Consider the following 14616-nt stretch of genomic DNA (forward strand, 5'->3'; position numbering starts at 1 on the left):
ACCCACTGAGTCACAATGGGAACTTCCTGCTTTTCTTTGAAAACATAAGCACACATGTCTTTCAAGAGATTAAGCTTTACTAACAGACCAGACATTACAGATCTTTGATAAAACAAAGCTCTCTCCTAGTTATTAACAGGATGTCTGTGTCTTTTTTTTTTTTTTTTTTTTTTTAATTTTGTTTTTTGCCTTACCTGCAGCATGTGGAAGTTCCTGGGCTAGAGATCGAACCTGTGCCACAGCAGTGACAATGCCAGACCCTTAACCTGCTGTGCCACCAGGGAACTCTTTCTATCACTTTCATAGAAACAGAATCTGATACCTACTTCTTTGATAAGGTTCTTTTTTGTTAAACTCAAAAACATGTTGTAAAACCTTGTTTAAATGGCAGCACATAATGTGCCAACTTTTTAACCTGGACTGATGGTGGTAGGATTTGTTTGTTTTTTAGGTTTGGATTTTTCTTGTTAGCTGATGGAAATGGTGGAATTGTCTTTGACTGCCATTCAAGATGAGATCCAAGATCTCATGTAGATACAGTAGGCAAGTCATTTTTTTCCCGTCACATAGCAGTGTAGTCTTAAAATGAATAATCTAGCTATTCTTATGTGTTTCACCCTCATGCAAAAGAGAAATAGAGCCTCAGAGCTGATGTAATAGCCTTACAGTTCTCAAGCTTAGAAAATGAGTGTTAGCAAGACTCTTGTGGCTTTGTTCTTTATGAGGACACAGAAGCCCACTTTGCTTAATGTGTCAATTAGAAAGTGACCTACTGAGCTTGTTTTTGTTTAGGAAATGCAATCAGATTTCCTGTGTATATGTATATATATATGTATATTTACACACACATTACATACATACATGTGTGTATATGTACAAATATAGTATTATTTATATATACACACATAGTAATAGCATCAGTCCCTAAGAGAAAAGTGAACTCGTGCGTAGTCACCTGTTAGAATGTGAAGTCCACCACGTGTTCTCTAAGGGGTGGCAGCAAGTGCAGTGCTGTCCCAGCTTTCACTAGTTAATAGCTCAAGATATAAAAAGCAAAAATATCCATAGCAGAATGCCCCTTTTTTTCTCATGGAAGAATGAAATCAGCTGAAACTTTGTTTTTGTATGCAGAATTTTTGTTTATGGTGACTCGTGTGGGACGAATCTATTCCTTATGTGGGAAATTGAACTATTTCTACTTCACATGGAAGCACACAGTGTAGAATACAGAAGGGTTGTGGCTTATTGTTCTTAGGGTAAGATCACAGGCCAGATCCCAGTAGTGTAGGCTAGTAGAGCTAGTCTGATTGGCATTCACATCCAGGCTTTGACAATTTTTAGCTTTCTCCTTTGCGAGAGTTTTTAATCTTTCCAAGCCACTGTTAAACTTGTTTATAAAATGGGCCTATCTCCTAGGATCATATTGGAGATTCATTGGGGAAAATGCAGTATACCATTAAGCACATTTAATAGCTTAATAAATATTATTTCCTTTCCTTAATTCTGCCCCTTTCTCAACCACCTCTTTCTATCTTGATTGTTAATATTTTTATAAATAGTGATTGACCACGTTGATAAAAGGATGAAAAAAGATCCAAAAAGGATATTCATTCCTTTAAAGCTATGTGTGCCTCTCAGTGTTATTTTGGAGAAAATTAATTGCTGTGTTAATCATAACCTTATATTAGTGATTCAGGTTGTATTGAATTTTTTTTTTTAAGATTGCTTTGCAGAGCACGAGAATTACGTGCTTCTGGTTTGCAGCCCCCTTAATGATCACCTTTTCATTGTGAAAAATAATGTTTCTAAAATATATAGACCAATTTAGTGAAAAATTCAGATCCCTGCCAAGGCCACAAGGTCTCCACTGGCCTGGATGTCATTCCCTTATTAAAAAGAAAATTCTGAGAGGTGCGTGGGGAATATGTAGCTAGTTTTCCGGTTCATTACATTGAAATAGTGTAGCCTGTGGAAAACAGAGGTTTTTCTTTGAAAGGACTGGTAATTTGAAAACAGAATATATTTTAAATAGAATTTGTTTATGCCATTGTAAAACTTTGTCTTTGGTTCACCAGTTTACTGAACTCTGATGTGTAATGGTGATTAATCTTTGTTCCAGAAATCTCTCTCTTATTTGCAATGAAGTATCTATCATGGAAAAAATAAAATCTTTAGAAGAGGAAATCTGTGTAGAATTTCATCAAGTCCTGTTCTGTCATTAATGCGTAAATCTGTAACCTAATCATCCCTTAACTTGAGCCTCTCAGATTGAAGGAACTATAAGAAAAGCCCAAGTTCTTTCCTGGAACCTAAAGTGCTTTAAAATAAAATTTTAATTTTGTGATAAGAAAAAGATAAATGTTAACCTGTTTTACAGTCAAAACGGAGAAGAAGACGGTACAGTTTAGTGACGATGTTCAGGTAGAAACAATAGAACCAGAGCCAGAACAAGCCTATATTGATGAGGTAAGTGATTGCCCGTAGGAGAGCGTCATACTCGGCATTGAAGTTGAAATGGGTTTCTTCTCTCCTTTAATAAAATTCAGTGCTTGATTAATGCATGTATTTTGCTTCTATAAAAATTCAAACAATATTGACAAAGCAGAAATTCTCCTCGAAAGTTCCTTTCTAGTCCCATTCTGACCATCTCAGTACATGTGGTTGTAACTTGTTATTTTTAATTCCTGTTTAACATCCCATAGAATGGATTTTTTATGTAATGATTTTTTTTTTCCCATTATAGCTGGTTTACAGTGTTCTGTTAATTTTCTACTGTACAGCATGGTGACCCCCTCACACATACATATATACGTTCTTTTTTCTCGCATTATTAGGCTCCATCATAAATGACTAGATATAGTTCCCAGTTTTACACAGCCGGATCTCATTGCTCACCCCCATAGAATGGATTTATCGCTTCGTCATTCTGTTGTTAGCTCTTTTTTTTTTTTCTGTGGCTCTTTTTTTTTTTTTTTTTTTTTTTACCATTACAAACACAGTCGTAATGAGATTTTGGGGGGGGAATGTATTCAAAAGAACATGAGACTTTTATTTTTTTAATATCCGTATTCTCTGAAAATTCTATTCTTTGTCACTTTTTATTTTTTAATAATATTTATGTGTTTGTTATTTTTATTTACTTGTTTATTCTTTTTTGGCCGCCCTGAGGCATGTGGAGTTCCTGGGCTAAGGATCAGATCCGAGCCACAGTTCAACCTGTGCTGCAGCTATGGCAATACCAGATCCTTACCCCGCTGTGCCGGGTGGGGAATGAAGCTGTGTCCTGGCACTACAGAGACAGCGCTGATCTTGCTGCACCACAGTGGGAACTTCTTTGTAACATTTTAAACTACTGGTGAAAAATGAGATGTCGTCTTTAAAACACGTGAAGGGATTTGTAAGCCTTTTAGCCTTTTTTTAGGGGAACCAGAAGCAGAAAGGTTGAAGAGTGCTCTTTTAGAGAAACAGAATGCTCTTCTGCTTTTATAGAAAACTGTGCTGAGAGCCAAGGAATATGTGGGGTTTGGCCAATATCATTACATCGGAAAACGCATGTAGGCTCAGACTGTTGCTCTATCTAGAAACCTTATTTCTGTGAGAGTAGGTAATTTCAAATACAGTGTAGTATTCTGTAAACAGAACAAAAGCTACCCATGTGTTAGTTGATTCTCACTCCCATTTTATCCCCACCTCCTTTTTGTTTGTTTGTTTGTTTGCAGGCAAACCTTTCTGATATGTGCCTCCCCCCCCCACCCCCCGCCTTTCTTTGGCTGTAATTGCAGCATGCAGAAGTTCTCTGGCCGGGGACTGAACCAACACCGCAACTGTGCTGGATCCTTATTAACCCACTGAGCCAGCAGGGAACTTCTGACATGTACCTTTTTTTTTCAGACCACTTAAAGTGAAAATTATGAGTCTTTTATGTTGAAAAATGAATGCCTATTTCAAACTACAAAATTCTTTTGACTTGAGAAGAGTTTTTTTTTTAATATACCTGTGTCACGTTCACTCTAGTGATTAACTTATTTCTCAAACTGTTCCCCTGTGCAGACTGTAGAGTTTTGTTTTGGTTTAAATAACTATTTTGCTTCGAATTGGTAGTCTTGAAATTATTAACCTTATGTAGCTATGCTTAGTAGCATAAATAAGTAAAAACCACAAATGGAGAAAAGTTTGTAATTATTATGTTAGTATTCGTTAGTACATGAGAGCTGTACCTACAGATATATCTATACTAATATAATGTATGTCTTTCTGTAATGATGGCTGCATAAGTTCTGTTGGTCTTAGAACCAAAGATTCTGAGATACATGTGAATCACTGCTTTAAGATGCCTTCTGCCCTTTCACATAGGAGGATAGAGAAACTACAAATCTTCCTCCTTTTTTTTGGTGACAAACTGATACTTTGGTGGATAGAGAATGTAGACTCACTGCTTCTGGTGCCACTTAAAAGGAGAACAGCTGTAATATAGCTGAGCTGAGCTTCGCTGAAACAGCTGCTGTGTTCTCCGTGGTGGAGTCATAACGGACTTGTTAGTCATAAGCCGTGCCTTCTTGAGAGAGCAGTTACGGCTGTCAGCTTGGCCAGGCTACAGCTGCTCCAAAGCAGTGACAGAAATCCACTAGCATGACCTAAGAGACTAAAGAACTCACATGTTGTAAGTTGAGGTGTTCCTCTGTTTCTTCTCTTTTGGGAGAATTTCTCTTAGCAGTTTCCAAAATAAGTAGGAATAGCTTTCAAGGCTCTGACTTCACATGATTCTAAAGTGAATACATGGATAGTACTTACCTAGAAGAAAAGTGAATTCTTTGTATGTATGAATTATAAGCCTTCTCTACCCATTATCTAATTAATGAGGTGAGAAGGTTTTTTCCCATAGAGATTTGTTGTTTTTTATATTAACTGTTTAATTCCTATAGGATAAAATGGACCAATTGCTGCAGATGTTGCAAAGCACAGATCCCAGTGATGACCAGCCGGATCTTCCAGAGTTACTTCATCTTGAAGGTGAGCCTTATTTTCCATTTGCCTTGCAAATAAGGAGTAATAAGAGGTTGTATCTAGTGTTCTCTTACAGGTAGTTTTGTATTTAAATAAAATTGAGAATGATATAAAGAATATCAACATTTCTCACTGTTTTGTGAACAGTTTCCCATCCATATGCAATTTAAACCTTTGGTAGAATTCAGATTATTACACTTTTCTACCCAAATTAAAGATCTTGGAGTTCCCGTCATGGTTCAGTGGTTAACGAATCTGACTAGGAACCATGAGGTTGCGGGTTCGATCCCTGGCCTTGCTCAGTGGGTTAACGATCCGGCGTTGCCGTGAGCTGTGGTGTAGGTTGCAGACGCGGCTCGGATCCCGTGTTGCTGTGGCTCTGGCGTAGGCCGGTGGCTACAGCTCCGATTAGACTCCTAGCCTGGGAACCTCCATATGCTGTGGGAGCGTCCCAAGAAATAGCAAAAAGACAAAAAAAAGATCTTATTCAGCATTTTTTTAATGTTGTGAAATAGAAATTGGTGTTAAAAATTTTCTGAGATCTGTATGATCAATCTAAAATATTGATGTTAGGAGTTCCCATTGTGGCTCAATAGTAGTGAACCCAACTCGTATCATGAGCATGTGGGTTCGATCCCTGGCCTCGCTCAGTGGGTTAAGGATCTGGGGTTGCCGTGAGCTGTAGTGTAGGTAAAAAATGAGGTTCAGATCCTGCGGTGCTATGGCTGTGGTTGTAGGCTAGCAGCTACAGCTCCAGTTTGACACCTATCCTGGGAACTTCCATATGCCTCAGGCGTGGCCCTAAAAAGACAAAAAGAAAAAAAGTATTGACATTATAAATACCCAGGAAAATCAATCTTGGATTTGCTGGGCTAAGGTTAATTGAATTGGAGCTGCAGCTGCCAGCTTACACCACAGCCACAGCAACACAGGATCCGAGCCACATCTTCGACCTACACTGCAGCTCACGGCAATGTTGGATCCTTTACCCAATGAGTGAGGCCAGGGATCGGACCGTGTCCTCGTGAGTACTAGGTGGGTTCATCACCACTGAGCCACTATGGGAACTCCCATTATAATAGAATTTTTATTATTTCAAATTAGATCTTTTATGTCTTTAAATTATACAAATATCCATAACTCACTTTCTTTTGCTACATTTTCTTATATTTCTTCGAATTTTGTCATCTTAGCCATGTGTCACCAGATGGGACCTCTCATTGATGAAAAGCTGGAAGATATTGACAGGTAAAAGCAGATGCTGTATCTGTACTGTGTACCTTCTTCCCTACATGTCTTGCTAGGCTGTGCATTGAAATAGAGCTCCCTTGTATTTTATTTTATTTTTTTAAAGATACGCCAGTTCTCATTCACTTGTTTTCTATTAGATGTGGGAATTAGATGTTTGTCCCCTGTTTTTTGTAGGTGAGGATTTATTTAACTTTGACTATGTTAGTCTTTTTTTAAAATAAGAGGTAACTGTTGTTAATCATATTTGCTGTAAGTGGCATTATCAGAGCCCACAAATGACCCATCTGTTAATTAGTAGAGAAACTGGATATTTTGAGGTAAAGTCAAGAACAAAAAGCTGGAGTTCTTCCAGCACAGTACCTAAATCTTAAACAATTTTAGTTGCCTTGGAGCTAAACTATAGGGTATTTTTTGTCATGAGGTTACATTTTTTAATAATGTCTACCTATACCACTTCTTACAAATTTTGCTATTTTGATGCATCTTATTATCTAGAACATTGTGTCATTTAGATAGCAGTTGTGTTTCATGTTACCGTATAATATTTCAGGAAGCATTCAGAACTCTCTGAACTCAATGGGAAAGTGATGGAGGCACTTTCCTTGTACACCAAGTTGATGAATGAAGACCCAATGTATTCCATGTATGCAAAACTACAGAATCAACAGTATTACATTCAGTCATCTGGTGTTTCTGGTTCTCAGGTAGGCTTTTAAAAACTCAAGTATTTCAGTTTGAATTCTCAAATACATTTGAGATTATTTGGAATAGCTTTGTTTTTGTAAAATGTGAAACTTTCGAAAATTAACGTTTAGAGAAAAAAATAAAAGTTTTTTTGCTTGACAGATAACAGTGTATAGTATACTGACTACACCATTAGTTCTTTTTATGAAAATTTATTTTTCTGCAGGGGTGAGCATTAGTCACTGTCAAGCTTTAAAAAAAGAATACAGATGCTTTGGCTCCACTTCAGACGTATCAAATCCAGGCGTGACGCCCAAACATCTGTGTATATGTGTGCGTGTGTGGGTTTTTTTTTTTTTTTTTTGGTCTTTTTGCCTTTTCTAGGGCTGCTCCTGTGGCATATGGAGGCTGCCAGGCTAGGAGTCCACTCGGAGCTGCAGCTGCTGGCCTACGCCAGAGCCACAGCAACGTGGGGTCCAGGCTAGGTCTGTGAGATCTACACCACAGCTCATGGGAACACCGGATCCCCAGCCCACCGAGTGAGGCCCAGGTTCGAACCCACAACCTCATGGTTCCTAGTCGGATTCATTAACCATTGAGCCACGACAGGAACTCCTGTATTTTTTTTAAAGAGATGGATAGATCACTACAAGATATTGAGTATAATTTCCTGTGCCAAATGGTAGGTCTGTGTTAGTTATCTGTTTGATAGATGGTAGTGTGTATGTGTTAATCCCCATCTCCTAAATCATTCCTTCCCTCATTTCTGTATTTTTAAAGCTTCACATCTAATTATCTGGTTAAGAACTACAGTTTTTGTCTGAGTAAAATTTCTAATTACCGCTAAATTCTTCTGAGTATCTACAATTTTTGGTTTTATAGTGAGCCACTTTAATCTGGATTTTTTTTCCCCCCTTCCTTTACGTGAGAATGTATGTAAGGCAGTTTAGAGCCCTTTTTTCCTCTGGTCACCCCTAGCAACTACTTTAAAAGTCCATTTCCCACAAACTCATTAAGTTCAGGGTATAGGGAATAATTAGCCAGACATCGCTTTTTATCCTTATAGAGCAGCATAAACTTTGTGCGGATGAATTTTTTTTGGCGTGGCCCACTTCTCCTGAGGGAGGGGCTGGAGCCCTGGAGGAGAGCAGCCAGGCCTGGGAAGCGTGGGATTACTTGACACCGGCCCCCGAGACTCGATACCAACGTGAGCCAGCCGGCAGAACCCTTCCTGTGCCATTTGCGAAGTACAGAAACATTGCATTTGTGAGGACTGGCCTAGCTGTCTTGTAATGCAGACTATTTGGGTTCTGTCTGTAGTGGGTTGAACATGCTTTAACCAAAGTGCTAAGATGATTGTTGTTTCATCTCCTGATGATGGTGTTACTATCTTAGAGCTGCTGAGAGTCTTACTACCTGGACAGTGCATTTCTCCTTTCAGACGTGAAATAGAAGAAGCTAGTGAACACCACTCAAAGTTAGAATGTTATGTGTATTTAAGATTTTGGAGGCATTTAAGACTTCAGTGTCTTTACCTTAAAAGGAGTATAATTTTTAGATGCAGGAATAGGCAGATAGTGGCCCAAGGGTAAAATCCAGCCTCCCACCTGTTTTCTTGTTTTCTTTTTACAGCCCCACCTGCAGCATATGGAAGTTCCCAGGCTAGGGCATGAATGCCAGTCTACACCACAGCTACAGCAATACCAGATCCAAGCTGCATCTGTGATCTACACCGCAGCTTGCAGCAACACTGAGGCCAGGGATTGAGCCGACATCCTCACAGATACTATGTTGGGTTCTTAATCCACTGAGCTACAATGGGAACTCCCCACCTGTTTTTTTAAATAAACTTTTACTGGAACATAACCATTCTGATTTTGTTTTTACATTGTTTGTGGTGACTTTCTCATGGGCAGAGCTCAGTAGTTTTGACAGAGACCATGTGGTCCACAGAGCCTGACACGTTTACCATCTGGGACCTTAACAAAAAAGACTGCAGACCCTACTTCAGAAGCTTAGCTTGCTCTGTGTTCAATAAACTGTAATATAGGAAGTACATCTACACCTCTGTGTAGGTATCTATAAACAAATGCAGGTTTATTGCTATAAAACAATGAATTCAAACACACTTTTTAAGCATTTTGGGGCGTTCCTTTTAGGGAGATACTTACAATATCAACATGGAAAGAGATTATATTAGTATAAATTTTCAAGATAAGTTTCACTTCTGCTTCTCTATGGAGATAAACATGAGTTTAGCTGCTGTTTACCTAAGAACAAAAATCATCAGAAGCCCAGTTCACTGAAAGATACTTTTTAAAATGCCTATCAGGAGAAGTAACTTAAAAAAAAAAAAAAAAAAAGATCTTGGAGATGTATTTGTTCTTTTGGAATTGAATGCCTTGACAAAGAAAGTTTGGCCTGCCTGTGAGATTTTCAGAGCATCTAATGTGTCTCATCATGGACTGTTCTAGGTATATCCGGGCCCTCCTCAAAGCGGTGCTTACCTGGTTGCGGGGACCGCACAGATGAGCCACCTCCAGACCTACAGCCTCCCCCCAGAGCAGCTGTCTTCCCTCAGCCCAGGAGGCGTCCCACCGCCCGCAAGCCCAGCCCTTCCTAGTCAGCCGACTCCGGCCTCTTACACTAAGTAATTCCATTGTTGACTGTTCTTTGCGGTTAGCACTCTTAAAACTCTTGCGTGCCCCCGATCATCGGTAATCATAAAACATGGATAAGAAACATCCAGGGTAGGTGTCATCACCGGTACCAGGGGGTCAGCCCTGTCTGTAGCCACAAGCGGGTTCTCTAGGGACCCCTGGAGGACAGCAGTGCCAGCCAGCAAAATACTCTCTGTCATACTGATTCCTTGAGCCGCTGTATTCCTAGTTTAGCTAGGTTTTTTTTTAAGAGTCCTATCAGAATTTCTTTTTGTGTTTGTTTTTTGCTTTTTAGGGCTGCACCCGTGTCATATGGAGGTTCCCAGGCTAGGGGTTGAATTGGAGCTGTAGCTGCTGGCCTACACCACAGCCACAGCAATGCCAGATCTGAGCTGTGTCTGTGACCTATACCCATGGAAATGCCAGAGCCTTAACCCACTGAGCAAGGTCAGGGATCAAACCTGCATCTTCATGGATGCTAATCAGATTCGTTTCTGTTGAGCCACGGTGAGAACACCTTATTTGTTTTTATTTGCATCTCTGATGATATTTCCTAATGACTCGGCTGAAACATAAATTTGTTTTGGTAACTAACGTTTTGCATCAGTTTCATATAAAATCTAAGCGTTCCTGTAATTAGTGGTTTATTTTATTTTATTTTATTTTCGTCTTTTTGTCTTTTCCAAGGCTGCACCCAAGACACATGGAGGTTCCCAGGCTAGGGGTCTAATTGGAGCTGTAGCTGCCGGCGTACACCACAGCCATAGCAACGCCAGATCCAAGCCGCGTCTTTGACCTACACCACAGCTCACGGCAATGCTGCATCCTTAACCCACTGAGTGAGGCCAGGGATCGAACCCACAACCTCACGGTTCCTAATCAACTTCGTTAACCACTGCACCATGACGGGAACTCCTGTAATTAGTAATTTAGAGTTGGTGGTTCTGAGCGGTCTCTTAGAGACAAACACTTCCATCTTTATACCCTGTGCCGGTAGTCAGTATATATCCCAACAAGATAAACCATTCGAAGAGAGACAACATGAGAAGCCATGTGCCCCTGCGACCCCTGGGGTGTGTGGCTGAACACAACAGGCCCATGTGTGGGTCATTTACTTATAATGCTCCTGTCATGTCCATGACTGCATTTATGCATTACATTATTCATAATTATATAAATGCTTTTTCTCCTTCAAGTCATGGGCGTCTAAGCTGAAGTCATTCCTTTGAATCAAATAGACAGGTTTAAGAGTTCACCCATGTGTGTGAAGTCATGGGGTTGACTCCTAGCAGAAATTTCTTGGTGGCACAGTTTCCAGGAATCCTTCTGTCAGTGTTGGAGTTGCCCAGAATGCTCCTTCCCTGCCCTCACTGTTGTATTGTGCATCCTCAAAAGAGTCACACACTAGGGATGCTTGGGGATTTTCAAACATGATTTTCTGGGTGCATCTAACTATCCTGGGGGGATCATGACAAGGAGGGTTATGGGAAAGCCTGTTACAGGTGTCACGCGGCAGCAGAAACACTCCTTACTGGGTTTTATAGCTTAGGAAAAAATGTGAGGTGTAGCTCTTTCTGTCTCTCCCAGGACTTTTTTTTTTTTCCCTTTAAGTCGTAATTTGGTAAAAACAAATACCCTTGCATAGAAATTGGTAAGGAGCAGCTATTAGCAGAGTAACATGCTGCTTTAAAAGAAGATCAAAGTGAGTAGAGGTTGGTTTTGTTGAGAAGTTGACCTCTCTGCCTGAGAAATGTAGGAAGCTCTTGGATATCTTAGCATTAGCCAAAAATGCCACCCCTTTCCCAACTCGTTCCCTGCCGCTGGATCCGTCCAGCTGGCTTGTTATTGGAGATTACTTGGGAACTGTTCTTAGAGCCTTGAGCAGTTACCCTTGTAAGTGAGATGCTTTGTGGGTGGGTGCTTAGGCCGTGACATGCTGTTGGGCTGAGTCGTTGTTGCTCTTTGCTGGGGACTCTCCTGTCCTGTCCACTTGTGCGGTCTGGACGTGAACCCCGGTGCAGGGCCTGTGCTGTGTTCCAGGGCCTGATGGCCAATGGACTGTGGCTGGAAATGTCGCCTCTCAGGAAACATGGGTGCTTTTTGTAGAGCAGTTCCCTGAAATATTTAGCCCTCTTCGCCTGGCTAATGCCTGCATATTCTTTGTTAGCTTCATCTTTACTGGAACGCCTGTCCTGCCGTCCTGCCTACCCGCCTCTCCATCACTGTGCCTCCTCTGATGCTGTCACAGGACCCCTGCAACCTCATGTGGCCTCACATTCTCTGTGTCCCCACTCAGCTGTCGTATATTGAGAGCTGGGCTTGATCTTTCACCTTTAGGGCCTCACTGTGTAGCAGAGTTTTACACCTGGTAGGAACTCAGTATATATTTGATAAATATGTTTGATGGAAATTTCAAGAGCTGTGTTAGGCCAGTGAGTTAGGTATTTCAGTTCCTTGTAAACGTTTCGAGGCAGTTTTTAAAAAGATACATAAATGTATTAGGAACAGTTGTGTGTGTATGTGTGCGTGTTTGAATGAGAAAATCGATGGCCAAACACACGTGGGCCAACAAAATTGGAAGGAGTGAGAACTGGGGGTGGAAGTCGGCTTGATTGAGGTGTACAACGACGTATTTGACTCAGGCTTTTGAATTGCAGATCAAGGTCAATGAGGAAATTTTTTCCTCTCTTTTCTTGGCAGGTTTTTTCGTGTCCCTCTCTTCATATCTAGGAGGCAGTTTATTATTCTTTTACATAGAATTTTGGTTCTAGGGTTGTCACCTTAGAAATGATGTTACTGATAACTAGGGAAAGTGGTACTGATAGAATTTTCTAAAGCTACCTGAGTGATGATGACAGTATTAATACTAACGTGACCAGATCTGGGTACTTATTTTTCAATTAACTCATTTCACTCCTGTTAAACAGATGTTTATTTTCTCTTTGTCTGAGTTTGACATTTTAGCTCCAAGTGAGATCATAAAGTTTTTTATTTGTCTTTCTCTGTCACGAGGAAAAGGTGTCCTTTCTTGTGGCTGAACAATATGCATGTGTGTATCTATTTCTGTCTCACATTTTCTTTATCCATTTATCTCTTGATGGTTACTTAGGTTTTTCTGTATCTGGGCTGTTGTGAGTAATGCTGTTGTGAGTGAGCATAGGAGAACAGATTTCTCATTGAGATTCTGATCTCAATTCCTTTAGATAAATACCCAGAAGCAGGATTCTGGATCATATGGTAGCTCTTTTTTTCATTATTTTGAGGAACGTCCATGCTGGCCTCCATAGAGGCTGCACCAGTTTATAGTCCACCAACACTGCACAAGTGTTCTCTTTTCTCTCCATCCCTGCCACCACTTGTTACTTTTGGTGTTTTTGACCATAAACATTCCAGCAGGCGTAAAGTGATATCTTGTGTTTTGATTTGCTTTTTCTGGGTGATTACAGATGCTGAGCACCTTTTCATGTACCTGTTGGCCATTTGTCTGTCTTTGGGAAAATGTTTATTCAGGTCTTCTGCCCACTTTTTTTTTTTTTTTCCCCTTTTTAGGGCTGTACCCATGACATATGTAAATTCCCAGGCCAGGGGTCAAATCGGAGCCGCATCTGCCAACTACACCACAGCTCATGGCAACGCCAGATCCTCAACCCACTGAGCAAGGCCAGGGATCGGACCTGCATCCTCATGGATACTAGTCAGATTCTTAATCCAGGGGCCCACAATGGGCATTCCAAAGATAGGAGCTAAATCATACAGAGTTTTTTTCTTTTTTTTTTTTCTTTTTTGGCCAACCTGTGGCACACAGAGTTCCTAGGCCAGGGATCAAATCCAAACTGCAATTGCCACCTATGCTGCAGCTGTGGCAACGTCTGATCCTTAACCCACTGTGCCAGGCCAGGGACGAAACCTGTGTCCCAGAACTGCAGAGGTGCCACTGATGCCATTCGCCACAGCAGGCCTCTGCCCTTTTATTAATCAGGTTGTTAGTTTTTGTGCCATTGACTTGTATGTGTTCTTTATGTGTTTGGGATATTTACTCTTTGTCAGATAATATGACTTGCAGATATTTCCCTCCCATTTCGTAGATCACTTTTTCATTTTGTTGATGGTTTTCTTCGCTGTGGATAAACGTTTTTGTTAGAGTCCCACTTACTGGTATTTGTTTTTGTTGCATGTGTTTTCACTATCCTATCCAGGAAGCTGCAGCTGAGACCAGTGTCAACAACCTTCTTTCTTCTGTGTTTTCTTCTAGGAGTTTTACAGTTTCAGGTCTTAAATTTAAGTCTTTGATCCATTTCAAGTTCATTTTTGTGGATGGTGTAAGCCAGGGTCCTTTTTCATTCTTGTGCATGAGTCGGTTTTCCCACCTCTATTTGTTGAGGAGACCATCCTTTTCCTGCTGCGTATACTTGGTTCCCTGGTCAAATCCTTGATGACCATTGATGTAGTTTCTTATCCTCAAGGTGCTTACTGGTAAGTAGAGGGAAACGTGCACAGTACATGTAATTACCCCATAGATTATAGGTCTGTGCAGGGTGCTTTAGCAGCTTCAGGGTTCAGGGAAATTTCAAGAAAATACATTCAGGCTGAGCTTTTCTTAGCCCAGAGGGGAAAAGTAAAAAAGACTTTCTGTTATGAACAAAGACATGGTTCTCATGTATGTTTTTGTTGAAATGGCATGGTACCCACAGCATGAGTGAAATGAGGAGTGGTGACAACACACACAGGTGTTGAGTGGTGACAACGCACACAGGTGTTGGGCGTTACCAGCAGTGCAGTGTGTGTTTTTTTTTTTTTTTTTTTTAATTTGCTCTTTTTTTGTCTTTTATTTTAGGGCTGCACCCGCGGCATATGGAGGTTCCCTGGCTAGGGTCCAGTGGGAGCTGTAGCTGCTGGCTTACACTACAGCCGCAGCAATGCCAGAACCAAGCTGCATCGGTGACCTACACTACAGCTCACAGCAATGCCAGATCTTCAACTCACTGAGCGAGGCCAGGGATCGAACCTGCGTCCTCAT

The 14616-nt window shown here is 40.7% G+C and overlaps 1 protein-coding gene across 9 annotated transcripts in view; it reads left to right on the forward strand.

The window, feature by feature from the left end:
* Window positions 1-14616, forward strand: part of STAM (signal transducing adaptor molecule) — a 69469-nt gene that overhangs the window by 51546 nt on the left and 3307 nt on the right. For 7 of the 9 annotated variants that reach the window (XM_084980202.1, XM_021064813.2, XM_084980200.1 and 4 more), the window contains 5 exons: window positions 2378-2466; window positions 4923-5010; window positions 6198-6252; window positions 6806-6959; window positions 9414-9589. In XM_084980202.1, coding sequence (XP_084836328.1) covers window positions 2378-2466; window positions 4923-5010; window positions 6198-6252; window positions 6806-6959; window positions 9414-9589 — 562 coding nt within the window. Of the gene's footprint in view, window positions 1-2377; window positions 2467-4922; window positions 5011-6197; window positions 6253-6805; window positions 6960-9413; window positions 10317-13851; window positions 14073-14616 lie in introns of all 9 variants that reach the window. The other 2 variants (XR_014817868.1, XR_014817869.1) reach the window with 2 other exon arrangements.

This window comes from Sus scrofa, chromosome 10 (genome assembly GCF_054392235.1).
Source record: "Sus scrofa isolate SSC_HxYL_T2T_F1_AM1 chromosome 10, Sscrofa_HxYL_maternal_Yorkshire_Landrace_v2.0, whole genome shotgun sequence".
NCBI lineage: Eukaryota > Metazoa > Chordata > Mammalia > Artiodactyla > Suidae > Sus > Sus scrofa.